Here is a 19,192-nt window from a genome sequence, read left to right on the forward strand (position 1 = left end):
GGAGTACAATAGGGTTATATATCCAACTTTAAGATTACAGAACAAATACAAAAGACTTTGTTTTATACTATGTAATGATAATGTCTTCAAAACATTGACATTTTTTGTTAAGGATAAGGAAAAGAAATCAGCAACTAAATCGATCGATAAAAGTGACCAATAATAGTGAAAATCAAATGTGAAATTAACATTATAATTATAAAATTGTGACGTTTTTCACTGACATGATCGGCTATTTCTGTATTAATTTATTTCCTTGCTCGAAAGACATTGATTTATTAAAACCGGCAAAAATGCATATTTCCTTATCGTGGATGCATATGTGTGTATCTGTAGATAAACAAAAATGAAAGGAATCATTTTAAAACCGATCGAACAGTCGTAATAAGAGCCCTGAATAATTTTCATCGTATCATAAAATTTTCTTTCGAAACTTGACAAACAATAAAACAAGACTTTTTTTTGAAAATAACTTTTATTCTATACTAACAATATCATAATTTTAATTGCACATCTTCTTTGAGACATCTATTTAATAAATACTAGATATTGTTATTTGATAAAATTTTTATTTACATAAATGTTTTTACAGGGATAGTAATAAACTACTTAATCTAAGAGTAACAATAAATATTTAATTCTATAGTTTACAGTTTAATTTATTAAAAATATTCTTTTATTTAAGCGATGACAATTAACGTTCGTCAATTTATATATATATATATATATATTATTTGTGCGATCATTGTACACCCGTATCTACTATATATAGACAAAATAGTTTTTGACGATTTTATCCAAAAATCAACTCTATGTCCAAGACATAATGTATCGAAATAAAATGTTTACAAATCAAGTATCAGTATCGTCCAGAACTATTTTAATTTTTTAACAATTTTTTTTTTTTTGTAGTTATTTTGACAAATTGCAAGATATTGTGTCTTGTGTCTGTAAAAGTAACTTACGAATTGGGACACAGCAACTAGACAAGTAACTCAACTCAATAAGAAAGTATTGCTTGTTGAAAGTCGAATAACTGATGGATGACTAATTAATTAGGCGTTACTTTAGATAATTGATTAGCCGAACTCTATATTTTGTATAACTATAAAAATATAAACATTTTAATGCATTATGAATTAGTAGGAAACGACTTTAGGAAAATAGAATATTATGATATCATTTCATCGTAGGTTTAATTATAATATTAAAAAAAAACAGAACCATTTAAAAAAATAATTAATAAATCAACAAAATAATATAAATTATTAATTATATATTTCTACAATAAATATAAAACCTCTTTCTTATATCAGTAATCGTAATATAACATTACTTCTTTAAAAAACAAGTTACTGATCGCAATGGATAATCATTGAAGTTTCACCAACAAAGTATATTAAATTTCCATACTGCTTTACTGAAATATGTACTAAAGCGATAAGGTCGCCGAAATTGTACGCCTCTTTTATTTAGGCTGTATCCGTGTGATATTTATTCATTTTATCTTTGTGGTGTACAATAAATTATAGAGTAAAGTATGTTTTTGAAATGGAGTACCTTTACTAGGTTCACAGTAGAGTTGTCTGGCAGAAATCGAAGTTAACGTTTCCCTCTCTATCTCATAACGGCTTTCTATAAAATTCTTCAAATTTATTTTCTGTTATTAATTCGCACGGTATTTTTAATGACAATCTTATTTCTTGTCATTTTTATATTCTCAATTCGTTCCATTGTATCTTTTATTTAATACAATATATATATAAAGCGAAATGAACTTAGTACCGACCAGATGTCCAATCTCATCTTTTTTTATTTTAATTAGTACAATTCATAATAGATTATTAAGACGTTATGAAATTATTTGATTTAATGAAGATAATTTTGATGTCAATCAGATACTTGTAGTCAGAATAATAGTTCTTCTTATTCTTTTTATTACTACTTTTTACATTTAAATATAGAAGCGGAACCCGAAATGTTAAGAAAAATTCTAAACAGATAAAGCATCTTCCATATCTGTGTAATGTTCCAACAATAAATAAAACTTTAACGAAAATTTAAAACAACAGCGACACTGGCACGTTACATTTGGCAACATATATTCTACATTGAGATTTATGTTAGAAATAAAATATTGTTTTAACTTTTAACGAGAACGATATTTCGTTATTTCGCTGTAAAGAATATTTTAAAAATAACTCAAACGTATTTAAAATAAAAAAAAATTAAAATTAAAACAGAACTTTTTATTAAACACACCCTTTCTCATAAAGCAAAAGTTAATGTTAATTCATTTTTGAGAATAAAATATTTAACCAATCAAATCAACGCGGTTCAAATATATTTTTCTTTGAATTTCGATTTACGAATGTTTCGATAAAGATTAGTGAAGGCAGCCTTTATTCAAAAATATATACATTCATTTGGTGCAAGTTACGAAACTATAAACTGAAATGAAAACAATCCTTCCAAGTAGCGACTTATATAAAAAAAGGCTGTTTTACCATAACATCCATATTTCATAAGAATTGTGTTTCATTTATTTTTAATACTGCAAAATTTTAAGTATTTGTGTTTCTATGTAAATATTTGTATGCGTATGTCTCCATGTGCTTGTGTGTGCGTTAATCTCAACTGATTCATTCGAATACAAAACCGAGTAACAAAAACTAAATTTACATATTTATTTCCCAAATTATCATAAAACTTAAAACTTTCTTGTAATGGTCAATTGAAAATCCGTTACAACTAAAAACGCCTAGCAAAGTGTTACACATGACCACTATTACTTGACCTTAATGGTTTATTTGTAGAACGAGTTTGAATCTGAATCACTATATAAAATTCAGATGCTTTATACGTGCACATCTGGAAAAAGGCCTCCCCCAAGGATCTCCACAACGGCCGGTCTTGCGCTACCCGCAACGAGCGGCTTAGCGCGATCTTCGCAAGATCGTCAGTCTTGTAGCTGCCCACGCAGCGTTTTCCGGTTCGTGGTTTTCTTTCTTGAGTGGCTTTCTTCTCCCTTTCCCTACCCGTGTCCCAATCCATTTGGGGTCGGCGCATTATGTCTTTTCTTTCCACTTTCCTCTATCATTCATCATCATTTATCTCTCATCTCACATCCATTTATCTCTCATCCCTCCTCACACTCTGCATCCATGTCTTCTTAGGTTGTTCTCTTCCCTCCTTCCTCCCTCTACGCTCATGCTCATTAGTCTTTAATAACGTGTCGTTCTTGCGCCTCATATGTTCATTCCAACTCAAACAGTTTCCCTGAACTTTTTCTGTTATTAGCGCTACTATCAAGCTTTCTCTATACTCGTTTCTTATTCTATTCATTCTCGCTACTCAACATCCTCATATCTGGTACTGCTGTTCTTGAGTGGTTTTACGTACGAATAAAAAATCCGAAAAAAAAATCAGAATAGGTATAATATTACCTTAGTTTGCTTACTTACTATTTCTTTTCTACAAATGCATTTATAAACCATCAATGAAGCAGCATGGTGGTATAAACTCTGCTTATAAAGGATACTCCTCTCTATAGCTGCCACAGCCCAGCAGTGGGACCACCTCTAGTTGTTCCTCTGTTTTACTCTAATGTCAAAACTCGCTTTTCAATAAAAGAAGATCATATCTTCTATATATATTTAAAATAATAATACTATCTAAAAAATAATTTAATTTATATATTATGTTAAGTTTAATATTTATTAACAACCAATTACTTATATCTAAACAAAGTATCAAGATTTCATCTTCGACTATACAATTATTTAGTAATTTTACAAATAAAACGGCTTGGTATTTGTTTTGACTGTGATCAATTGAATTTACCAAATTTTCTAAATATATTGTTATACAATACTATAATTATTTACGATCAATGCTAATAATTCGTATTATATAAATTTATCGAATGATTTGACATCTAACATTAACACATCTCTAAAAAAATTGCCACAATTAAAATTATGTAATGATATATATACATTAGAGAACGTCAGTGCTTCAATTACTGAGACTAAGTATAAGATACTTAAGTATATTACTTACTTAAGATAATTAATTAGTCTGCTTTTATATATTTTTAAACGTAAGTTTTTATTGGTCTATTTTTTTAATAATTACTTTTTGAGAAACAATGTCCTTTGATTCGCTTAAGTTTGAGAATCATTCTCAAACTTCAGTGAATTGAATTGACGTTTAAATTAATTTGTATGAAATGTTTCTTACGAATATCACAATAGTACGAATACTAATTTTAAATATAAATTACTTAATGTATCTAGGATACGATGTAATAACATTTTAATATGACTTCATAAATAACAATTAAAATTAAAATATTAAATATGGCGGAATAATAATTAATAAGAAATTCAATTACGAAGAGTAAATTAATAACAATTATGACACTCAAGAATTCTTTAATTCGTGTACGCTCATTATTTTTTAAATTAATGCTTTCGGCATATTTTCGCGTACGTTCATCGCAGGCTGTTCTTCGTCTGAAGGCTTGGGTTTGACTTCGAACGTACCTAAAATGTCTCGCGGTAATTAATTTGCTAACGTATTTAATACAACTCATAATAAATACAAAGCAACTGTTTGTCAAATGCTCATGGCTTTCTATGTAGTTTTTGTAATAACTATAGGTTTCCTATAATAAGTAAATAATGTGGATGAGAGTATAAGATCTCTCTCACACTTACGCGCTAGTAAATTACAGTTATGTTAAGATACAAATATACAAGAGAACTAGTCGTTACTAAAACTAATAATATTAATGATGATCAGATAATATTTACATTAAGAAAATTACAACTTTATTCAATAGCGAACTTTAAAGTTACTTAGCTGAGGTTCAATGAGCACAGTTTCGGTGGTTTCCTGTGTGGGTGTTGTGGTAGGCATTGCTGATGGACGAAGGGAAATAGCAAGCGGCAATGCTGATCGCGCGCAGAGTTGAGATGCGCCACGTGTAGACCCGACTGATAGATAGCGAGTGCAACGACCTCTCCTGGAAAAAAATATTTGTATTTTTTTTTATGACATACGTAGGTAGACGGGCAAACAGCCCACCTGATAGGTAAACAGTACCCAAAGACATTGGCGCCTAAATAAAACCATATCGCCAATGTGCTGCCAATTTGTGGCACTTAGTAGTACACTGGCTCACTTACCATTTAAATTCGAATACTAAGTATTGCTGTGTGGCAGTAGAATATACGATTAGTGTGAAGTACCTACCCAGACGGGCTTGCACAAGACTTACCACCGAGTAATTTATAGTCTATTTAACTGTTTTATTATATAACTGTTGAAAATAGACCAACAGATTGTCAATCTGTTGCAATATTTTTCTTAGATAAATTTCTATTATAATTCATCTCGTGCTCGGCGATGATGGAAAACATCGTGAGGAAACCTGCATGTGTCTAATTTCAACGAAATTTTGCCACATGTGTATTCCACCAACCCGCATTGGTGCAACGTGGCGGAATATGCTCCAACCCTTCTCCTCGAAGGGAGAGGAGGCCTTAGCCCAGCAGTGGGAAATTTACAGGCTGCTAATGAATGGCTATGATACAATAGATGACCCAAAAATTTCAAAATATATCTGCAAATATAAACCGAATTCAATAAATTAAATGACTTTCATAGAAGAATTAAACACAGCAAATGACTGTATATACATTTTTATAAACAAATATTTATAAAACATTTCTAAACACCCATTATTAATGAAGAATGAAGTCAGATAAGCAAAAGGGCACTTGAATATCTTCAAGTGCCCTTTTGCTTATCGTTTGAGTTGATCTGAGAATAATTGGATGTATAATGCCTTAGATTATAATCTACTTTAGTTTGTGTTTGTTTATAAGTGGCGCCACAATTTTAATGGCTTAGTTTTTCGTATCTGTAAATCAATTGACTCACTAATACCATAAAACTAAAACGTTTTTTTCATTACTGTTACAGTTTTATTGCAGATCTGCACTAAAGTCCAGAAATATATTGTTATCAACTGAGATGATGCATACAGCTAAGTTAAAACTCTTGTATGAAACTTCAGACAATTTTTCAAAACTAATTTATAACTTAAATGTACGCAAACAAACTTGTTTATTAATAAAATGCAAAATATCCATCGATACGACAACTGACGCGTCGTAACAGAATTACCATAACTTACTTGAAGCGAGGCAGAATGTATTAAAAACTTGTTCGAAGTAAGTTGACGAGAGGAACTAAAGTTCAACACTTGTATTATTAGTAACCAATTTAAAGTTACGATAGTGTGACGATGTTACTTCGAGTGAGAATAACAATGTTTACGGAAACTAATGAATCACAACACTACTGAAATTTAAATTCATTTGTCTGTATAGAGGAAAGACAAACACTGATTGGTGTGATCCGATTTTGGATATAGGAATTAGTTTGGTTATTTGGGAGATTTTGGTATGGTTCCATTTGTATCTAGATATGAGATTGGTTAATAATAATATAATAATTATAAGACGAGGTTCTGATTACAAACCCAAGGTCAGGCCGATAAAAAGTTATTGAGATTTTCCGTGGAAAAATTTTCAGTAACGACCTGGAGTCTGGTAATGGTAGTGTGTGTCTAGTCTTGCGCCTAATATCTTGGATCGTGTTGGATCTGCCGTCCTATTGGATTATGATAGTGAAGGAATTGAGGGTGCTTCTGTGTTTGCGTACAAACTTGTGCATTTTAACATAACCTGCGTAGTTGGCTGAGCTTCGTTGACATTAGGCACCGTGACTGCTGTAAAGTTGGTATTTGAAACTCACCAGTGCCCAGGATGCCTATTGCGCCTAGTACACCGTAATACCTACCGTCTTTGGTGGACGCCTCGGGATCTCTTTCACACGCTACCGTGACGATAGTAATATACCCCGACATACGGGCTACCATAATGTTAGATGTTTACCAATTTGCTGGTGTTTTTGTCTTATTTTATCTTCTTTATTGAAAATTTCATGATCATCGTCAAATATCCAGCGTAATTATATCGACACAGTTATTGTTACTAAACATTACTTGTTTCACAGAATATATAACAGATAAGACCAAATTTGAAGGAAATATAAAATACTGAATTATCTTTGAAAAAAGAGAAAATCTACGTATTAATAAAATTGAATAATTAAAATGCTTTGATTGGATTTCGGTGACGTCAAATTTAGTCGTTCATCTATTCATAGTCAGGTTTCAAATTGTCAAATGGTTCATTGTGAAAATGCATTGAAATTGCACGTGGGCGCTTTAATTTGAATTTAGTGGATATGATGTCAAATAAATATTTGAAAACATCATTTTATTGGCTACAGCATATCGTAATTTTAACAAGTTTAAGTGTATTTAATATTAATTTTCTCATTGAAAAATAATATTCATTTGCGCTGACAAAATATAATATAAAGTTTTTACACAGCTTAAAATAGAAAATGGCTATTCTTTCAATTTAAAACTTTACTCACGGTCCGCATTTTCTCTTAAATATATTTTGTGCCAAGAAATTATACAATTTTTATCAATAAATTATCGTCTAAATTTCCGTAGAATATTAAAACGTACGAAGAGTATTAATTTTATAAATACTTTCTACAACCTATAACGTATGTAATGTATTTATTGACGTATTCATTCAATTGCATTAACAACCTGTAAATTTCCCAATGCTGGGTTAAGGTTTCCTCTCCTTTTTTGAGGAGAAGGTTTGCAGCATATTCCACCACGCTGCTCCAATGTGGGTCAGTGGATGGATACACATGGGGCAAAATTTCGTTGAAATTAGACACATGCAGGTTTCCTCACAATGTTTTCCTTCACCGCCGAGCACGAGTTGTATTATAAACACAAATGAAGCTCACGAAAATTCAGTGGTGCTTGCCTGGGTCTGAACCCGCAATCATCAGTTAAGATGCCGCGTTCTAACCACTGGGCCATCTCGACTCTCAATGTTTTTTATTCTTTATTCAATACTTTAACGAAATTTAAAGAAAATGTATTACTAATCACTTTTCACACATTTCTAAGTGACAGACTTTATAAATATGTGTGGTTTCATTTTATAGTCTGTCATTCCAAACGTTGGTGACATTGGTGATGTAAGGAATTAGTAATTATTATTACAGCTCCAATGTCTATGCGTGGTGTCCGCTTACAACCAGGTGCCCATTTTCCAGTCTACTTACCCATATGACATAAAAAAGCGTCTGATTTTAAATTATTTTCTTCATAAATCATTCTGTGTTGACTTTTAAATATTCTATATTATTCAATTATAAGAATTTTAAAATTAAGTTTACATGATAAAATGGGAATGTCGTGATAATTTTTATATGTTATTATTGTATAAATAAATAAATATTGAACAACATCACATACATTACTCTGATCTCAATGTATTTAGCTAAAGCACTTGTGTTATGGAAATCAGAAGTAACGATGGTACCACAAACACCCAGACCCAAGACAACATAGAAAACTAATGAATTTTTTCTACATCGACTCGGCTGGAATCGAACCCTGGACCTCGGAGTGGCGTACCCATGAAAACCGGTGTACACACTACTCGACCACGGAGGTCGTCATTGTATTATTTTTATTCGTGGAATATATTGTTAATGTAACTTTACAAATAAATAAATAATGTTTCGGGAAGAAAACCTGTATCATGTATTCCCGTTACCTGTTATAGATGTAATCAATTCTTTTATAACAAAACTATACGCTCTTTATACAAGAAGTTAAGTCCAAAGTCTCCATTCAGGCCATTTACAGACTGATAGTAACTAGATGAAGGGTCAGCCATTACGTGCTCTGCCAGAACGTTGCCAAACATGACAGTAGTTGGGTTCTAACATCCCTTGTTGTTACGAGATGTCACATCCACACAGTCGAATATTTGAAGAAAATATAATAAAAATTTTTTTATTTCGATAATTTCAGACAATAGATGATTCCACTCCTCTAATTGTGAACGACAATACAATGATATAATTACAATTCTTGATTTAAATATTACGTGCAAATATATTCGTACGGTAGATTATTTACTACCTTAGTCATTACTGAAATTCGTGTATTAAAAAAAGCCAGGATTTAAATGGCTTTGTACATAATTTACTCGTGATTACATTAAAAAATATACTAAAATAGAAGAACAATCCATCCGCGATTATCTAAGTCACATTACCTATATGTAACTTTAAGTAACATTCCTTTTCTTTAGTATACACTTAAATGAACGACCATGTCCCATGTATTAATACGTAGACATGATATTCTCAGCCTCGGAAGCGCTTTATATAGAACGTGCTTAGAATATTCCGCTTATGATCTTGGTAATTTAATTAATAACCATCTGCCTTGACCTGCCTTGACATTAGCACGTATATATATTTCATGTAAAACAATTGATTTTTAATTCAAAGAAAACCAGATCAATAAAAACTGGAGTTCCATTTTATGATTGTTATACTTTTTTTACGATAATTTGTATGAAAATTTTCATGAACCACTTTGTTATATAAGCTATCTGAATATAGACAATGAATTTATATTTATATAAAACTAGATGAAAATCCGGCTTCCCGGGTATAATAAATAAAACCAAAGTAATATAATATATTACTGCACTCTGCACGAAATTACTATTTGGAACACACATTCTGAACGCACCCGTACGTCAAACATGGCCGCCCTTTGAATTGTCATGTCATCGAATTTCATGGACTTAATATCAAAATATCTCGATAATACGAATTGTAAAATTGAATTGAAAAAAAAAAAAAAAAAAAAAAAAAAAAAAAAAAAAAAAAAAAAAAAAAAAAAAAAAAAAAAAAAAAAAAAATGAAAAAAAAAAATGAAAAAAAAATATATCCCGCTGAGTTTCTTTCGCCGGTTCTTCTCAGGTCCGAGGTGCTAAATTCCGAACCGGTGGTAGATTTTTGACAATCAATAAGCAAGTGCAAACACTTCTATATTGAATAAAGATTTTTGACTTTGACTTTGACTTTGTGCGAATATATGTTGTCCACTAAAAAATAATTATATGTTAATGATCTATTATTATGTGGATACGTTTTGATCGGGTCTATCGTAGACCTGCACGAAATTATTAATATAGATATATTTTGCACGACTCCTGATGCAAAGATTCAGAAAGTACTTTAACTTTTATTATTATACTCTTGTTATTCGACAGCACCAAGTTAATTTATATATATTTTTTTTATTGGCTATCTTACTCAGTATCGTTTAAATACTGTATACTTGTATTGTATATATATTGTACAAACCCAAAATAATATTTAAAATCATTTGTTATAGTGCCCTAGCACAGCTCCCGACGACACGGGCTTTCCAAGTTCAGGGGTCAGGAAAACATTTTTTTTTAAGTTTGAGTTTTACTAATTTTATTATTTTCTTTCTAAGATTTATTATTCTTATCACAGCGTGCTGAAAAAGAGTCCACTTTTTCCTCCAGAGGAAACCAGAGGAGGACTTGTATATTCGCCCAGCAATAAGTACAGCAGTCTACAGTCAGTCATTAGCAGACCATTACTTCACTTAGTTATAGGAAGACAAGTCTGCCAATTGACCTGATTGTGACTGATTTTGTTTACATTGCAAGAAAATAAAAACCACTCCTTAAAATGCCGTTTATGATTCTAAGGTTTTATGAACCCATCTTGGATATGATACAATATATACTGGTTATCTCGTTCTCCCAACTGGAACACAGCAATAAAGAGTACTTATTCACGCAAAAGTCCTACCATCAATAAAAAATATATACATACATATATCCAGTACATTATTTAACTATATAAGGTTTCACGTTTGTAATAAGTTTGAGTTTAATTAAAATATAACAAGCAAATTACTCCCTCCTATAACAATAACAAAACGAGAAATAATTAAAACTTTAATTAATGTAGCGTTTATTTAACGATACGAATTTAATTGGACGAGTAGACACGTTGTAAATAAATTCAACATTAACAAACTTCATGGTGGGATTTTTTCACATCGATCCGAAGTATAAAGGTGATGTTTTATTCATGTTTGATCATGAATTTATTAATTAATATTCACCGACGGACCAAAATCATAGAAAGCAATCAATATATAACCTTCGACAAGATATCTATTAATTAAAACCTTTGAACCGACCGAATCGTTGATGAGATCTTGTGTCTTGCAATCAAACTGTGAATAATCAATTTGTATTGTATTTACTTTTGATCTGCACTTTGAATAATGTATTGTAAACATCTTAAATAAATTAGGAGCCGTTTTCGTTGTAATGCTTTAGTGACATAACTACTAAGCCAATATTTCTAAAACTTGTAATAGAAGATAAAGCGAGTTTCGGAGAAGGTTTGGTACTTGATATGATAATATTGGTAAAAGCGATCGTGTGATTCATTCTTAACTATATACTATTAAAGATTCGAGATGGCCCCGTGATGAGAATGTGCATCTTTACCGATATTTTCAGGGTCAAACGAAGGTAAGCCCCACTGGATCTCAATGTACTTAACTTTTGTTTAAAACGCTGTTTGTTGGAAACGCTTAATTTCAGTTCAATACCACAGTGGATCAGCATAAAGAAGTAAGCTCTAAAACCTTTGCCTCAAAAATGAGAGGAACCCCAGCCGTGGGTCATTTACAGACTGTTACTAACAATTATTTTTATTTTAAATATACACTTTTGAAGTGTCATTTTATAAGATATATTAATAAAAAAGTTTGTATATAACGACCCAATGGAAACCTGATAATGTTGACACAAATAACATCCAAGCCTTTTTTATGTTTCGTTACAGTATAATGTTTGTGTTCATTTTTTCTATATTTTACGAAGGAGATCCTAGTTATTAATTTGTGAAAATTTTAAAAATAAAAAACAATAAAATAAAAAAAAAACGTGTGCCATTCTATGTACATGACGATGGACGTTTTTTAAGTCTGTTTGCCCTTACCTGTTAGTAGTTGCTCTGTAGCAAATTTATTTTCTCTGTTTTGTAATCTTTGTTGCAACTAATATACTTAGATTCAACAGACAATTGAATTTTCAAAAAACGATCTACACTATGAGAAAAATTAAATTCAACCGTGAACCAACACACAAACCGGAACGTTACACTGAAACTCGATCAGATAATTTTACATTTAACACGCCCAAAAAAGGTTTACTCCCAAAAACTTTAGCAGAAAATAAGATGTCGCTGTACGCTCAAGTATGTTATGTTCGGAGTAATAGTTTAATCTCAGTTACAAAGTTTGGATAGCAAAACGACTAACAGACACTAACAGTCCTTTGAGAATGATTTGGAATGCGGTCAGCGATGCGAGGACTAACTTTAAGTCCCAAACAAAACAATCCAATTAGTCTAGCTATTTAGTAAAGTGTGGCGAAAGATTTTATGAAGGGGCATAGCAGTTAGAAATTTACACATCACTACTGAACTTTTATCAAACTATAATTAAATATTCAAATGCAAAAAACTGAATTCGAAACACTTCAAATTTAATTTAAATTTAGAACCGGCGTTAATTTAAATCTAGTGTACGGCAAATTTAAGACAAATTAAACGATGTATCTTCCCCCTCCAAAATTAAACGAAACAAAATGGTCGCTAACTTAGAACGCTTGAATACCAAGGAAATTCTAATTAACGCTGACATTAACCTTCCCCTATATTTAATTTGGTTTTGTTTGCGATTTTCATAACATAAATAACCCGGTCATTAAACGACTTATAATGTCACATATTTTTCACGGGCTTAAGTGCCAACGGTTCAATTAACATTTAATATAGAAAACAATTAATTAAACTTGGTTTAAACTCTTAAAAATAAAATACATGTCAACCATGCGAAATAGATGTATTAATGAGTTTAAGCATGTTTGGTTGTGCGGAAGAACTTATAAATGTGCATGTGTGTGTAAGAGAATACTTGTCATCCGTGCAATTTTCCGTTTTACTTGAGAATAAAATAAGATTAAATACGCAAAATAAATATATCCATGTGTTTATGTATTATGCATGTATGTGTAAAAGAAAGTTAACTTTATGTTTGTGTGACTGAGATGGTTTTTAAATGTGTGCGATTCAGTCTTACCTGCTACAATGGCACCTAAGAAGTCTCAAGAACGCTGCTCTGAAGGTTCTGTTGAAGACCGTATAGATGATTGGATTGATGGTAGACGACACGTAGCCCAACCAAAGGCAGATGTCCACAACGTGTTCTGAAATAAAAAAGCTTCTTAGGGATTGGTCTCTTTTTGACATATTTTTTTTTAAATGTGTAGTACATTTCAATCGTGAATGCGTTCAGAGTATGTCATCAATAACATACTGATGCCATAAAATACTCTGAACGCAAATATTTTTATGTCACAAAGGTAGGCAGTCTCCAATCACTAAGTGATCACCAAATCTCATAACTATTAACACTTCTAGAAGTATTAGCCATACACGACAAAGTAAATGAGCTACCAACCTTCGGAACTAAGAAATTAAGCTACTTTTGTCTCTTGGCTATGTTATTACACTACATAACACAACCATCAAGTATTCATTCCGACCGTTTTTCTACCAATATCCTCTCAACGTTTTCATAGTTAAGATTTAATTAATACATCCAAATATTAAACTATATTTGTATTTTCAATACTGTACTTTATTATAAATCACTATTTGAATCAGATTAATTTTAATTAAAACCATTCCGATATCAATAAGTGTGTTAGAGTGAGTGTATAATATATATATATATATATATATATATATATATGTATAAATACTTTTAACATCATCAATTTGCCAACTTAATTCCAATTTTCAATCGTATGCCTTACGACCTTAAACTAAATATATTTTTATTGCGAAATTTGTATTCTCTCGAGAAAAATTGGCTTGTAACGTAACAACTTTCAAGAAACTACTAAATAAAATTATTTCTACATTGCAATACAGATTCAGCAATTACTTATTTCATTGAACTGAACGTGGTCTGATAGATAGTAATTGTTTTTCTTTTATATTTAAATTTAAAATTGTGTAAGGAATAGGATAAACGCCACCTATGCATTTATTAATTTTATATAATGACTTTGTTTTAATACTTAATATGGATTTATACATAAATCTGATTACGATAGCACAATTTTTGTTAAATGATAGCAGCCTGTAACATTCCAACGCTGGGCTAAGGCCTCTTCTCGCTATGAGGAGAAGGTTGAAGCTTATTGGATAAATGGATACACATGGCAGAATTTCAATTAGACACATGAAGGTATCCTTAGAATGTTTTCCCGCCCAGCACGTGATTGTTTATGAATACAAATGAAGTACATGAAAATTCAGTCCATATAAATTTATCCAATATATAGTAGCTCAATTTGTCTCAATAGCAACTTAAATAACTTTCATAAAATTAACATTAGAGTTAAAATTGGTTTAATTGTTTTCCATTGCATATTTTAATTTTATAATAAATAAACGAAAAAAACCAACAAAACGATTGCCAAAAAAGATAATTATTAAAACAGTGGATTCATAGCGGCTTTTGTAAAACAAATAAATCTTACCAGTGGTAAAAGTCGGGGAAGATTTCGGTTGGAAGCCATTAAAACTTACAATACAACAGACGAATCAACATTTCGAATGGCAGAATGAATCGTGACCGATGCCCCAATACAATTAAAAACTTTGATTAGTTTTTCGAAATCATTAATTTGATATTCATCTTGCATTGTTATATTTTCCTTTCTATCTAAAATAATTATTTTGTTTTGATCTTTTCAAAGTTATCAATTTAATAATATACATATATCGAATAGCGAAAATTTATTTGTTCTGTAATTTGTATTTGAATCACCAAGTGCTCAGTAGTCCAACAATTACAAATCCGCATATTATATCGAATAATGAACAATCGTGGCCTATTTGAAAAAAGAACTCCTACGTGGAAGAAGTTTACGGTCTGTTATATCTACTGCTTACTTTACCCACTACTAATATGAGGGATATTTTACAGAATAGTGCATATGACTGCTTTTTTTTCGCTGAAAAAATGCATAAAGCGTTTCCCCCACATGATGGGGGGGTGTATGTGGGGCTCGCGAGCGCTGAAGGTGCCGGAATACCCACTTAAAAACCAGCGGTACCCATACCGTCTTTTCTGGAGACGTCACGGGATCGCTTGTGCATACTATCGTGAACATATGCCTGCTTATATTATTTCTATATATATCAAAGCGAAATACCACTCAGAGATTAATCACGAAATCTCAGTAACTATAAAACTTACAAACTTGAATTTTCGTAAATAGGTTCCTTATAAGGTGTAGACTCTCGCCAAGAACGGATTTTAAAAAATTTCACCCTTAAAGGAGTAAAACGGCGTTTGGAAGTATAAATACAGGTAATAAGGTTGAATTATCTGATATTAATAAGATAATATAATGCAAACAATCTGAAATCACCAATTTCACCTAATCAGGGATGGTAAATCTAAGATGATACGTCAAAGTCCCAGTCTCCGTCGTGGTTAAGTTGAGATAACAAATCCATTCGTACTAACAATCGTAATTGAATCTTGAACTGACAGTATCAAACATCAGAATCATTTACGATCGACCAGTACTTCGTGTTTATTATTATTAAGTATTTCTACTTCGAATACTTTATTTATCGACAGGTACTCGACATATTTCGAAACGATTTCGAATTTATTATTAGATATTAACAATTCAAGAGTCCAGTTCTGATATTTATCGAGAAATAATCGACATAATATTTCGAGAAGTCGTCTCATCGAAATTATGTCGACTTGTGTACTTTTACCATTTTGTCGAGTTTACTTGGTGGTAGGTCTTTGTGTGAGCCCGTCTGGATAGATAATCTGCCGCCAAGCAACGATACTTGGTATTGTTGTGTTCTGGTTAGGAACAGTTTAGTGAAGGTTGAGAGAGCCAGTGTAACTACAGGCACAAGGGACATTACATCTTAATTCCCAAGGTTGGTGGCGCATTGGCGAAGTAAGGGATGGTTAATATTTCTAGCAGCGCTAATGTCTAAGGGCGGTGGTGACCATTTAACATCAGGTGGCCCATTTGCTAGTCCGCCTATCTATTCCTTAAAAAAATAACAAGAAATATCTTTACTTGGCGCTAGGGCTTTGTATGAGCCCATCTGGGTAGGTACCAACCATTCATGCCAAAGAGTTCTTACTTAGTATCATTGTATTCCAAAACATCTTAGTTCCCTATGGATTTGGTGATAACTTACCATCAGGTGGCTCATTTACGCCCGCCTAACAATATTATATAAAAAAAAATGTATTTCAATATGCTTTAATATTGCATGAAATATTGACTCATTTGGTGTCTATTGGCGGTGGTGATCACCATCAGATGACTGTGGCCTTTCCGTCAAATAAGCCTATATCATAAAAATTATCAATAATAGTAATTTATTTATAGATTTTCGAAACACTATAGGCATATTCAAAAATTCTTGAGTAAAAGTAGAAGACAAATTATTGTACAATGTGATACACGATCGACAAAACCAATTACAAAGAAATAAACCATGAAATAAAAACAGAAATTTAACTTGACACTAATTAAGCAAAGAGGTTAAAAAGTAATAACATTAATTTTCATTTTATAGTAATTTTATGTGTTTGCCAAACTTACCTGGTACTATACAAGCTGGACACGAAGCGAATAATATGTTGAGTAGGAAGAACGGCGCCCAGCACAAGACGAAGGTAAAAAATACGAGACCAAGAACCTTCGTCGCCTTCTGCTCGTTGGCAACCGCGTTAGCCGACAGTGACCGGTCCTTTTTGCGGTTAGCCAGGAATCTGTTACGATGGAATAATTTAAATATGTTATTATTGCAAAAAGTTTTAATATAATTTACACTCTAGTGACGTTTTGCAGAAGTTTGCATTTTAGTGTATAGTTTATCTAATTAATTTGACAAAAAAAAAGACCCGCTGAGTTTCTTTCGCCGGTTCTTCTCATATCAGGGTGTTCCTTTTTCCAAACCGGTGGTAGTGTTTAATTTGGCCATGAATAAGTAAATGTAACGCTTCTATGTTGAATAAAGGAATTTCAGTTTGAGTGAAGTTTTTTATTTAATTTCATTGAACTGTGTTTTTTTTTTGTAAACCAAACAAAGTTCTTACGCGGGTTACCGTAGATTGATTATACGTTCTTAAAAATACAGTTTAATTTTCATTTTAATACCGCAAGCTATCAAACCCAACAACTGGTATTATCTTAACGTGCCCTATCTCTCTCCTTCTCTGTATCTCTCTCTCTCTATCTATTCTATTATATTCGGTATCATATAACATTATTTGAATGTATTTTTTGTTGTTGTTTCAATTGACATGGATTTTTTTAAAACTATTTTACTTCATGACATTTATATATTCTCATAAGTTGTTAATTTATTTCGTTGTATCTGTTGTTTTGATAACGAAAATATCAGTAAATAAGAAGTAGGTGTACATAGTTACGATCGTGTGTTTATGCAAGAAAATGTTTATGTAGGCAACAAAACACTATCTATTTAAAACTTATGGCCTTTACTTAGGCCTGGTAACTTTAATTTAATAGGTAATTTGATTTTAAATATTAACAATAAACTCGAATCGAGGTTTATTCAAAATTTAAGGCTACACAGCTTACTTTAAATATTAAATGGTCGTTAAATAGTGATGATCTTGACGTAACCGATACTGCGGTGTTTTTAGGAATAACAATATAGTCTAAACTCTAGTGTAATCCTCATTTATCTTCTCTAACAGAGAGACTCAGCTGCTTAGCATACGCGGTTAGAAAAGTTAGACATCTAACTGATATTGATACCGGTCGTCTAAAATATTTTGTTTTTTTTTTTTTATGTATTATGAATTGTATTATTTTGGGGTAACAATACAGATATTGAATATATTTTCATTTTAGAAAAGAGAGCTGTTTGGTCTATTCATAATCTTGAAGTTCTTTGACTCAATTCGGAATATAAGATTTTAAATTAACATGGTTATTTTTATTACTAACAGTATTTAAAACGGGATATTTACCATGTTTTTTATTTTTATTTGGTGGAGCTCGATATTTCTACTTTATCTACGAATGTCTTGTTCACGAGACTGACGTTTGCGGGTAGATTTTGAATCAATTCGGAATGTTTTTAATAAAGTATGAATACGTACAGTTTCTTCACAATCTATTTACGAATAGTAACATTGTTCACTTTGATAGAATAAGTGATAATAATTTTATGTACACAAGAATTAAGTACAAGCTTATAACGCCAAGTTTCCGACTCTCTGAAGACAATTAATCTTTCTTGGAGTACTTAATTTCTGTAAAAAAAAACTGCTGATATTTTTAACTTTGCCGATTTATACATTTTCAACACAAGATTACATATTTTGCTAATACTTGTTGACTTTAAGGTAGAATATATTATATGAATTTACTAGTAGGATACTAGTGGTCACTCATTGGTCAAAATTCGACAGTAATTCATTGCTAATAAAATATTAGATGTGTCGATTCGAAAATTACGCTCGAACGAAAAATTAGGCTCAACTAAATGATACATTGTCACTAATACATTAAAAAAATCAAATGTAAAAAAAATGACATTGATTTTCATCTTCGACATGACATGTGTAATTGTCATTGGCAGTATACGTATACATAAACTATGAATGTTTTATATTCAATATTGTCATGATTTTTTAAATATACTTATATAATTTTAAATAATAATATTTAGTACTGCTTTGAATTTTAAATACGTTTTTTTAAAATTGAAATAACATGTATTATTGTATGTAGTATTTAAAATGTATAAGTAAATAGCGATATATATTTTAATAAATTACAATCAAAATAATAATTAAATATATTAAGTTTATTTACACACATTTGTCCAGACACATTGCGTCTTTTGCATTGATAGAAACCATTGCTTGCATTGTGCCTTAAATTTATTTTGAGACGTACTGTTCTTAATCGGAGGTGGGATATCGTTCCAACACTTTGAAGCTGCGAAGCGAAAGCTACCTCTAAATGTTCTTCAAAGCGTAATGACCCATCCAACT

At 31.2% G+C, this 19,192-nt stretch overlaps 1 protein-coding gene across 1 annotated transcript in view; it reads right to left on the reverse strand.

The window, feature by feature from the left end:
* Nucleotides 1-4,638: 4,638 nt before the first annotated feature.
* The window catches only part of LOC125072964 (5-hydroxytryptamine receptor 2C), a 65,572-nt gene continuing 51,018 nt past the window's right edge, over nt 4,639-19,192 (reverse strand). Inside the window, exons 7-9 of the mRNA XM_047683603.1 lie at nt 16,761-16,930; nt 13,178-13,304; nt 4,639-5,029 (exon numbers count right to left, since the gene is read on the reverse strand). Coding sequence (XP_047539559.1) covers nt 4,840-5,029; nt 13,178-13,304; nt 16,761-16,930 — 487 coding nt within the window. The 3' untranslated portion in view covers nt 4,639-4,839. The remainder of the gene's footprint in view (nt 5,030-13,177; nt 13,305-16,760; nt 16,931-19,192) is intronic.

The sequence above is a fragment of the Vanessa atalanta genome, chromosome 2, assembly GCF_905147765.1.
Source record: "Vanessa atalanta chromosome 2, ilVanAtal1.2, whole genome shotgun sequence".
Lineage (NCBI taxonomy): Eukaryota > Metazoa > Arthropoda > Insecta > Lepidoptera > Nymphalidae > Vanessa > Vanessa atalanta.